General features: G+C 37.6%; 1 protein-coding gene across 2 annotated transcripts in view; it reads left to right on the top strand.

The window, feature by feature from the left end:
• Positions 1 to 883: 883 nt before the first annotated feature.
• The window catches only part of LARS1 (leucyl-tRNA synthetase 1), a 65,557-nt gene continuing 54,814 nt past the window's right edge, over positions 884 to 11,626 (top strand). Inside the window, exons 1-4 of one of the 2 annotated variants that reach the window (XM_027081716.1) lie at positions 884 to 1,186; positions 7,855 to 7,973; positions 9,826 to 9,913; positions 10,311 to 10,391. In XM_027081716.1, the coding sequence (XP_026937517.1) occupies positions 1,181 to 1,186; positions 7,855 to 7,973; positions 9,826 to 9,913; positions 10,311 to 10,391 (294 nt within the window). In that variant the 5' untranslated portion in view covers positions 884 to 1,180. Of the gene's footprint in view, positions 1,187 to 3,570; positions 3,669 to 7,854; positions 7,974 to 9,825; positions 9,914 to 10,310; positions 10,392 to 11,626 lie in introns of those variants that run through there. The other variant, XM_027081717.1, reaches the window with a different exon arrangement.

Raw genomic sequence — 11,626 nt, forward strand, 5'->3', positions numbered from 1 at the left:
CCCATACCGCGTGACAGGCATTGTGTTAGGCCATCATTAAATTTACATTTCAAAACTAATTGTTGAAAAATGTAAATACAATATATATTACACATATATAATTCAAAATTTATTTTTGTTAAAATTTTTATTAAAATTTTTTTTCCCACTATTCCATTAGGAAGACACACTTCTGGGCTGGGCACACCTGCACCCCTCCAAGTGCTTTGTAGATCCTTAATGATTATTTATTGAATTAATAAAGGAATGCATGTGAGAGTAACTAATCTGACCACCAGAAAGTGAAAGTCTTGGATCAGCACTTTTCAATACATCTTTGTTTGATGATGGAAATGTTCTATATCCGCACTGTCCAGAGATATAGTAACAACTAGGCACGTGGACTTTCCAGCACATGAAAAGTGGCTAGTGCGATTGAAGAAATAAAATTTAAACTTTACTTAATTTTAATTAATTTAAATAGCCACAATGTGGCTAGTGACTAGTACTTCAGACAGTTCAGTCTTGGTTGGTGACACGGATGAAACAGTCTGAGCTTGGCACTGGGACCAGGTGGAAGGCTTCCAGCCTCTCCTTTAATAAAATGGAGATTGTTAATAAATGGCTACAAAATGTCTAAATTCTGGACTTCTGAATGCCACCGACAGTGATAAATATCTGTGCACAACGGCAACGCATAATTAGCACCTCAGTCACTGAGGACGAATACACCTTGCATTCTGGCATCCTGACAAGACACCCAAACCAGCTCCATACGGTGAAAAGGTTGAACGCCGGCTATCCCCACGTCAGTCAGGGAGCACTCGCGGCAGTCTGCGACACCGAACTGCATCATGGGCTTTGTAGTTCAACATGTTCATGACGTCACTACCGGGTCCCCTCTGAGTGGCTTATCGGGTACACTTCCGTAACCTGTTTTCCTCTGGGAAATGTAGTCAATAGATGCCTGTAGGACGTGGGGTTTAGGGGTCTGGGAACTACGATTCCCAGCAGGCTATGAGATGCCCCCGGAGGTACTTAATTAGTGAGCCCGTGATTGCCTCATCAGGTGCGAAGTGTGTGCTTTAGTGTCGTGGTAGGCCTGGCTTCGCAGAGAGGGAGGGGAAAGGTTGTAACCACTCCTTTGAGGGGGATCACCGAAGTCACCGTCGTGGGTTTGCACAGTCGGACGGGCGGCGCCATGGCGGTGAGTTTTGGCGGGAAGAGGGTCCGCTAGGCCAGGCCTTGGAACCCGGCTGGTTACCTGCTTTCGCCAGAGTCTAGGGGCCCCATGTGGTAGCCACTGTCCTGAAGGGAAGAAATCCTTTTCTAAAGAATGGGGAGCCCTTGCCTCCCACGTTTAAGGCTTGGCTGTTGTGAGGATGTGCCTTTTCTTGCTAGCTGATGAGCGAGGCCCTGATATCTTTAACTTTGTGGACTACTTCATGTCACGTGTGTTATTTCACCAAAGTTTCTAAAAACTGATTCGGAGAAAGAGGAGTATGTGACATTGATTTCTCCTTTCAACAAATATTTTTTGAGCGCCTCTTTGTAAAGTAGACAAACATTTCTGCATTCATGGTGTTTACGTGTGTGTGCGCTACATTCTAAAGTATGTGGTAAAATATGTCAGGTGCCGGTAGGTGCTATAAACAAAAAAAACAGATCAGGAAGGAGTAGATCAAGAAAGGCTTTGCTGAGGTGGCATTGTGGCAGAAGGTAAGGGAGCAAGCCATGCAGCTATACGGAGGAAAAGATTTCCGGGCAGAGCCAACAGTGTGAGTGGAGTGAAAAACAAGGAGGGTTGTATGTGCAAAGGACTGTCATCCAGGGGGAGGTGACGATGATGATGATGATGACGTGTGTGTGTGTGTGTGTTGGCGGGTAGTGGTGGTGGTGGTTGATTGGTGGGTGGATGTAGGTCATATAAAGCCTTGTAGGTCCTGATTGAAGAGTGTGTTCAAGAATGAATGGGAAGAGAGAGACTGGAGATAATGAGTATGAATAACTCTTCTGAAGAATTCTGTAAAGGAGAGCAGAGGAATGGGGTAATAGATGAAGGTTAAAAGAGGTTTTTTTTTGTTTGTTTGTTTTTGGTTTTTTTTTTTAAGGACAGGAGAAATTATATAGTGGTTGTATGCTTATGGAAATTGTCCTGTAGAAAGGGAAAACTGATAGAGAAAAGTGATGTTCCTGTATAGAATAGAGGGGGTGAGATCAGATCTACTAAGAAGTAGAATTTTAATTCATTTGGTCCCATTCTGGAACTCATTCTCTTAATTATTGTACTATTTGCAATTGTAAACTATGGGGAAATTTCTTTTGCAAGCACCTTCCTGTAATGAAAGTTTTCTAACTGTGGAAGAAACCTTACCAATAGTAAAGAGTATGAGATAATAAACATGGAGTAGCATGGATATAAAATTAGTTTTTATATTATAATTGAATTTGTAAAGAGCAAGCAATGTAATTTCCTTCATATCATAGGAATATTTATTTTATAGAGGTTTTTTTTAAACTTTTTTTTTTTTTTTTTTTTTTTGTGGTACGCGGACCTCTCACTTGCTGTGGCCTCTTCCCGTTAAGGAGCACAGGCTCCGGACGTGCAGGCTCAGTGGCTATGGCTCACGGGCCCAGCCGCTCCACGGCATGTGGGATCTTCCTGGACCGGGGCACGAACCCGTGTCCTCTGCATCGGCAGGTGAACTCTCAACCACTGCGCCACCAGGGAAGCCTGGTTTTGACAGTTTTAATACCTTTTAGTTACATGTCAGACTTAGACCTGGGGATTTGTTGTAATAAAGATAATAGTCAACTTTAAATTTTTTGTTTTAAAATTTTTCATTTGGAAAATTTAAAGTGAACAAAGTAGAAATAATAGTGTTATGTACTTCCATGTGCCCATCACCCAACTTCAATAATTGGCAGTTCAGGGCCAATCTCGTTTCAGTTGTACCTTCCCCAGAACCTCCTCCTCCACCTGTTAGGATTCATTTTAAACAAACTGAAGGTGCTGTATCATTTCATCCATACATATTTCAGTAAGTTTTTAAAATATAATGAGATATTCTCTTAAAACATAACCACAATGCCATTTTGACATCTGATAAAAAGCACGTGATGTCTAGTTGTCTCTCTGTGATAATGGTTAGCATTATTGAGCATTTACCATGGGGCCGGCACTATGCTAAGTCCTTCATGCGTATTATCTCTTAATCCTCATAATAATAGTACAAGGTAGATATAATTATTATTCTTATTTTATAGATAGAGAAATGGAGGCTTAAAGAGGTTAAGGATCTTGTCTAAGTTCTACAGCCAGTGGTGCTAGGATATGGCCAGAGTACTAAGAGAAAGCAGAAATAAAAGTCAGAAGATGAGGGTTTTTGTCCAGCCTGACCATTTGCTGGCTTAATAATCTCTGAGCTTCAGATTCATCATCTTTGTTTTGTTTTGTTTTGTTTTGTTTTGTTTTGCGGTACGTGGGCCTCTCACTGTTGTGGCCTCTCCCATTGCGGAGCACAGGCTCCGGACGTGCAGGCTTAGCGGCCATGGCTCATGGGCCTAGCTGCTCCGCGGCATGTGGGATCTTCCCGGACCGGGGCACAAACTTGTGTCCCCTGCATCGGCAGGCGGACTCTCAACCACTGCGCCACCAGGGAAGCCCCAGATTCATCATCTTTGAAATGGTAATCGCTGGTCTGCCCACTTCTTAGGGCGATTGTTGCCCGCCTCTTAGGGTTGTTGTTAAGATCAAATAAGTTAATGTGCATAAAAGTTTTAAGAACTGCAGAATACTATGAATATATGGAAAAGTTTATTATCTAGTTCAGTGGTTCGTCCTGGGGGTGCTTTTGTCCCCCAGAGAACATGTGGTCTGGAGACTCCGGATTATCACAACTGGGGGTATGCTACTGGCAGCTAGTGGGTAGAAGCCAGGGATGTTCCTAAACATCTTGCGGTGCCCATGACAGCCCCTGAAAACAAAGAATTATTTGGCCCCAAGTGTCAGTAGGGCCAAAGTTTAGGAACTTTGCTCTTGTTAAATAACCTTTTAACTAGTTAAAATGATCAATTGTTGGGAATTTCCTGGCCGTCCAGTGGTTAGGACTCTGTGCTTTCACTGCTGAGGACATGGGTTCGATCCCTGGTCAGGGAACTAATATTGCGCAAACCAAGCAGTGCGGCCCAAAACAAAACAAAATGAAACAAAATGAGACAAAACAGCAAACCAATTAATTAGTTGAGCAACCAATGAAGAAATTGAGACTCAGATTGATCAAGTGACTTGCTCAAAGTTACACAACAAGTTGATGCTGGGGCCAATATCAGATTTCATTACAATTGACCTTTGAGTTTTGAGGAACAAGTTTTTCTGAGAAGCAGGGACCTCAAAGAAGAGCTTTTGTGCATTTAGCACGCTCAGTACAGTGAAAAGAAACACATAGTTCTAAGTAACTTGTGAAGACTGTTGCTTTCATGGGTGGTTGATGTCATTTTTAAGCAAAAAATATGTCATGTAACTTCTGTGTCTATTAGCATTGGATGTGGTGCTGAGGTGACTATAAATGTTCTAAAAGTTGCAGTCTGCCAGGAGTTTACAACCCAGTTGGGTAAATATGAGAGATTATTTGGTTGCATGCAGTGGAAGCCAACTCAAGTTGGTTAAAGGAAAGAGGAATTTACTAATGATACAGTGGGATTTCATATGACGCATGACCCTAGGATAGGAGGTACAACAAGGCTTCATGAGGCCTTAGGTAATTTTGCCTTTGTGGGCTGCTTCCTCTGTAAAAAAAAAAATATATTAGAAATTATCTTTGACAACTGTGTTGTATAAAGACAGATATATTAATATTATATATTAAAGATTTTTCTTCTATCCAAAAGTTTAATTTTTTTCTTCTGATTCTAAAAGATATTAAAATATTTTGTTGAGCCCCTTGAAGTATTGTGGGCCCTAGGCAGTGTGCCTGTTCCACCTACAGATTAAGTTGGCTATTAGGAGTTGTACAGGCTGTTTTAAGGGCCAGGTGGAAGTGACTTACTTTCTTCTGTTCAAAACTCCTTTGCCAGAACCTAGTCACATAGCTCCAATCTGTGAATTCTCCTGGAACCATGGAAGAGTATGCTTAACTGCCTTTGCTGCACTACCCTAAGTAAGGTTGGGCGTCTGTTGCTGAGGAAGAAAGGGAGGGAATGGATATCGCATAGGCAAACTGTCATCTCTGCCATAGCTTTTTTTCAAATGGTAGTTCTTGCATGTTAAAATTGAAAACAGGGGTCAGCATGTATAGGAATAGAGAGACTTACTTATAACTTACAGGTTACTTGTTAAAAAGAGGATTTTGCAGTAAGAGGGGGCCAAGGAGCTGAGGGTCTAAGTGAAGTTGGTTGGTAGCAGGAATGGAAAAGAGTGAATAGATGGAGGGCCTTATTCTTTCTTGGAAAAGGAAATTCCTTATGCAGCCACATTTAGTTTTATGGAAATTCTTGGGAAAGAGTCCAAATTGCTTAGCAACTTGACTCAAATATGCAACCCAGTTCTTAGTTTTAGGTTATTTTGTTATGGCCATGGTATGCAAAAGCTGGCAGTGTTACTCATTTCTCTTTTTAAATCTTTAAATGTTCAACACATATTTGAGAGCTGCTACAAGCTTAGACATTGAGGATATAATGAGAAATGAGACACAGTCCCCACTGTGAACAAACTTATAGTCCTATGGGGAAGATAGACTGATACTGATACTGCGTGATTAGTGCTATCATAGAGGTAATACTGGTAGGTAGGAACATATTAAGAATGGTACCTGATACACTCTTGGGGAATCAAGGCAGGTGATCAGCTGGGACCTGAAGGATGAGGTAGCCAGGCAAAGAGATTGGTGGGGTATGAGGGCGGGGAGAATAGCTTGAACAAAGGCCCAGAGGGGAGAGAGGGAGCTTGGCACACTTGGGAAAGTGCAGGTGGCTTAATAGGCCTGGAGTGGTGGTGAGAGGGAAGAGGGAGGGGCCTGGCAAAGATGAGATAAGAAGGGCCTTGAGTGCCAGGTTTAAGAGTATGGACTTTATCCAGAGAGCAGTAGAGAACCTCTGAAGAGGAATTGACTTGATCAGATTTGTGTTTTGATATAAGTTCTACTCACAGCAATTACGGTCTGGTCAGGATTTATAGAAATAAAAAATTTACTTGTCATTTTTATTTTCCTTTGGTACTAGAGAAACTTATGTCCATGACTTTTCATATGTGGAATTCTTTCTTATTTCCTCTCTGCCTTTGTGGCAGTGCTCTTTTAATCCATCATTGCACCTCCCCTTGTAAACTGACATTTCATCTTTCTGTTGCTTGTCCTCTTCTATCTTAAACTTGCTTAAAAAAATAAAAAGGAATAGTAAACTTGATTTACTAATCAAATCCTTTGATTTAAAATAAAGAAAACTAAAGGAATTCCCTGGCGGTCCAGTGGTTAGGACTCTGCGATTTCAGTGGGGAAGGCTGGAGTTCAATCCCTGGTCAGGGAACTAAGATCCCACAAGCCCTATAGCATGGCCAAAAAAAAAAAAAAAAAAAGAAAGAAAGAAAAAAAAAATAAAACTGAAAATAGTAAAACAGAGTTGACAACTCTATGGTAGATTTGTACTGAATCTTACCCAATTTTAGTACTCTTATTTTTATTACATAATACACAAGGTATATTTAAAATAGTTATTGAAGAAATAGTGGTAAGTTTAGGGTTTTTTTTTAATTGCACAGAAGTCCCGTTTGCATAGTACTTCAAATTTGTGTAACCATTTTTAAAAATAGCTGTCTAAAAATCCAGTATATCTGTGATATGAGTAGAAAGCATGTTTTAAATAGTTGGGTGGAAGCACAGAGGAAGACATGACATGACTTGGCAAGGTCACTTGCCCTGTAGGTTGTAAAGGTATTCAGTATAAGTAGAACCAGGGTATTTTCTCGTTTGAAAATGCTGCAGAATCTGGAAATGTTAGTGTGTAAGAAGGGGAAGAAAATCTAATTTCGGTTCAGATAATTTTGTACAAGAAAATAAAATTCTAGAAACTAATATTAAGTTTTCAAAACAGAATTAGATTGTGTATGGTCCATTGGTATCCAGCTTTCCCAGTTGCCAGTTACATAAGTCCCATGTTCCACCTCGGCTGTAGCACATGTGCTTTTAGTAGCTGATTCTTTTTCACAGAGTCACATACTGAGAGGGAAGTTCTAATCCTTCTTCATTTTCAGAGTTAGAGTGATCACGTATGTTTTTTCCTTTTATTTTCATCCAAGGGTGGCATAAGGGATGATGGGAATGTTGCCAGGTAGATCCAATATGCTGGAGGCATGTTTGCCGTTCTGTTTCATTTTAATTTCATATTAATAGCCTGTTAACCATTTTGGAGAGAAGTTCTTCATCAGCTTCCTTGAAAAAAAGAACACGCAGATGACTAATCCTCTCTCAGCCTCTACCCATTAGGCCTCACCATCCTCCTTTGGTGGGCATAATTGCAGCTGGGCAAGCAGGCACTGCACCATCCTATGCTTTTCTAAGTATTCATCTATTTTAACTAAATAGAAACATTTGACAACGGTGTTATATTGTAGTATCTAATTAAAAACAAGTATTTCACAGCTTTTTTATGTATTTAAGTAATTCTTTAGTCATCCCTTTGACGTCTGAAGTGGATAACCCTATCAGGTCATGATAGCCCTAATTTTTAGTCTTACTCATTTAAATTTAAAGATAACCATGGAAAAATTAATCTGTCAAAAAACAGCTCAGTTCTGTGTGAACCCAAATTTTGTTTTCTTTTTTTTAAAGCAAGTCTGCTGAAATATAGAGTGTATTATTCTATCTCTTTTGTGTCCAATAGGAAAGAAAAAGAACAACCAAAGTGGACTTCTTGAAGAAGATTGAGAAAGAAGTCCAACAAAAATGGGATGCCAAGAAAGTGTTTGAGGTCAATGCATCTAATTTAGAGAAACAGACTAGGTGAGTAATAGTTTGTGAAACTCTACACCTTGTGTTTCCAGAACCATTGGGTGCAGAGACTGCTCTGTGGAAGGAATAAGGCAGATTGTATTTACAATGTCTGAAACAGGCTGAAGGAGGTAACTTCCACTTTCTCTATTTCAAATTAGCATCCTCTTTCCTATGGAATCTTAAAGGATTTTTTCCTACGTAAAGGTTTTTTTAAAAACTAATACTTTTCATAGTTAGACAAAGGAAAATGTTTTGAAGTTTTATCTTTGCTGACTGATAATAGCAAGTCATTCTGTTACAGAGATTCATATTATAGTGATAATTATCTCCAAAGGCACAGATTATAAATTTTGAAGGATTTCTGTATTTAAAGATCTTATTTTATAAATCTGTATTGCCTTGATGTTAAGAATTGTTTATTAGAAGACAGACCATAGATAATGATATGATATTGGGGAAAAACAAAGTAACTGCTGCAACACAGTACCACAGTAAATATATGCATCAATTATAAGATGCGTCACAATTTCAGATACGTTGGGCTGTAGAAAAATGTGCTTCTTAGAGTTGAGGAAATGCACTGACAACAATAGCAATAATAGCTAATATTGAACAGGTATTGTTCAGTATGCCAAGGCAATAGGAAATAGGCCATTTTTTAACATGCATATTCTCATTTAATGTTCTTAGTAACGCTTTAAGGTTACCAATATTTTAATTTTTGTTTTATTGATGAGTATACTGAGACACAGAGAGGTTAAGTAACCAGCTTAAGATTGCATGGCTAGGAATTGACAGGGCTTGGACTTCTTATCAGGACTTTCTGATTCCAAAGTCTATCCTTGCTACTAAGCTACACTCTAATGGAATTTTTTTTTTTAAGAGAGGAAAAGAATTTGCTCTACTACAAAGTCTCTGGTGTTATACTTTAAACTATAATTTGAAATTTCTGTTTGGTTCTAGAACTTTGGTCAAATCTAAGGTAATTTAAAGTAATCAAAAGTGAATTAGAAAGTGCTTTTGCTCAGTGAAAGAAAATGAACTGAAGAAACTTAGAAATATAACACTGAATGAAAAAAGCTCACGAGTGAAACTAAATGATGTATTGTTTAAAGGCATAGACTTACGTGCAAACTATTCAAAAACAAAGGAATGACAAAAGTAAATTTCAAGATAATGGTTCTGTCTGGTGGGAGGGTGGGGAGTAGCACACGGGTAGCTTCAGTGAGTTCATAAGTTGGATGGTGTGTTTACAGGTGGTCACTTATGAAGCGCAGGTGTGCTTTATAACTTACATATGTCTGTTAGATACACTTGATTCATAGAAAAAAGGAGTATAACATAATACATTAAGCAGCTTTAAAAAGGTGCTTTTTTTTTTTTTTTTTTTTTTTTTTAAAAAGGTGCTTTTTAAGGGAATTTACCACATATCGTGTAATTTTGAGGATGTTTTATTTTACCTGAGAGGCTTTGAATTGCTTTATATATATCTAATGAAAGCATATCTCATTTAATCAGTAAAACAGTAAATTAATTCAGTCTCCCTATTAATTTTTTTTTTTAGTATATCATTTTTAGCTCAGTATTTTAGCTTAAGTTAAACCTCCAATATTTGCTACAAGGATATTTAGTTCTTTAATAGCCACCTATAAATATCTTAGTTTTTCTAAATCAAAAACAAGTTTCAATTTTAGAGAGCTTTTAATTTCTGGATTTATAAATTTAATTTTCAATGTCTGTTAAATAACTAAAATTTAAACAAGTTATTTATAGTAAGTGTCCCCATGACCCCACCCTTAATTGTAAAAGGAATTGAACATTTTCTTTTTTGTACTTTCTTTTTTACATGATTGTTTTGCAGCAAGGACAAGTACTTTGTAACCTTCCCATATCCATATATGAATGGGCGCCTTCACTTGGGACATACATTTTCTTTATCCAAATGTGAGGTAAAGCTTCCTCTATGTTTAATATAATGGGATGGGAGGGTCTTTAATAAATATTATTTTAAAGAAAATAGCATCTATAGAATTTATTTCCTGTTAAGGGAACTTAGAATTCCTTAATTTTAAGCATGGTTTTTATGTTAAAGTAATTTAATTTTTCTATTTTCACATGCTGTATGTGTGTGTGTGCAGGAGTCTAGGTATGTATACAGGTTCATAAGTAATTTCTAGGTTGGTGAAAAGACAGAAAAAAAAGGATAACTTTGGAATGACTATAAAATCTAACTGGTATTCTAAAGGAAGATGTGAAGAGGAAAATTCATGATCTTTGTGAAAAGTCAGAATTTTGTATTCGTCTAGCATTTAAATTTGTAGTTTAAATTGAATTTTTTTTCTATAGTTTGCAGTAGGGTACCAGAGATTGAAAGGAAAAACTTGTCTATTTCCCTTTGGTTTACACTGTACTGGAATGCCTGTTAAGGTAAGATTGCTTTTGGGATTGCTTTGTACTCTTTTTAGCTTAGAGCAAATTAAGCTTAAGTTAAACCTCCAATTCAAGAGCTTGAAATAGGATTTTCCAATATGTACTTCTGTATTACGTTAGAGTGTTTTTTGAAGTGAACTGAATTTATTATCATGAAAATTAATTTTTAGAAAACATTTGGAGAAGTGCTTTAAGGGCACACATTAAGGTCTAAGTGATTTCTAAGTAATGCTGATATCTTTTGGTTCCTTATGTATTCATATTTCTGTTTTAGAATTAGATGATAACTACTAACAAGTAAAATGGGCAGTGTTTTGTGCATTCATGGCATATATAGGCTGTTGGCATAAAATAATAAACAATTCTATCATATTTTGGTCATTTTTGCAAGTGTCTTAAATTTGTCATAAATTCATAATAAAAATAATTTTCAATAAACGATGGGCAAGAAAACTACAGTTGAAAGGATTCCCTAAATCCTTGGGACTTGGGAAATATATCTCATTTCTTTTTATTCTCCAGTCTTTTATTTTGAAAAATGTCCAACCTATAGGAAAGGTAAAATGATAATGCAATGAGCACCCATGTACCCTTCACTTACAGTTACCAAGTATTAACATTTGCCACAGTTGCTCTAGTTCTGTCTCTCAACATACAATACATGCACACTTTCTTCTCCCTTTTTGAATGAATTCATTGAAAGTAAGTTGGCAGACATCATGACGTGTCACCCCTAAACACTTCAGCTTGTATCTGTTGAGAACAAGGGCATTCTTCTATATTGTCACAGTCCCATTATCTACTCCACGAAATTGAGCATTGATGTATCCTTTCTGGTGGTTTTTTCCTTTTTATTTTGTGGATCACACTTTGCATTTGGTTATCACCAGTACTACATTGATGAGGTTGGAACTTCCCACTGTATCACATCAAAAGTCATATAATGGCAACTTGTGTCATTTTAGTGACATTAAGTTAATAACTGCCAGATTTCCTCATTCTAAAGGTAACTTTTCTCTTTTCTAATTAAAAACTAATCTGTGGGATGATACCTTAAGAGCCTCTGAATATTTGGTTACCCAGTAACTCAGTGGTTTTAGCATCCTTTCATTATCTTTGTCTATCAGTTATTGAATTTGTGGTTGTAAACTGATGACTTTCTAGTTGTCTCATTCTTGTTAGCTGAAATTCTTCATAGAAGTGTCCCCTCCCTTTTTTTTTTTTTTTTTTTT

The sequence above is a fragment of the Aethalodelphis obliquidens genome, unplaced genomic scaffold (assembly GCF_003676395.1).
Source record: "Aethalodelphis obliquidens isolate GAN/ISIS:26980383/991018 unplaced genomic scaffold, ASM367639v1 scaffold45, whole genome shotgun sequence".
NCBI classification, from domain to species: Eukaryota; Metazoa; Chordata; class Mammalia; order Artiodactyla; family Delphinidae; genus Aethalodelphis; species Aethalodelphis obliquidens.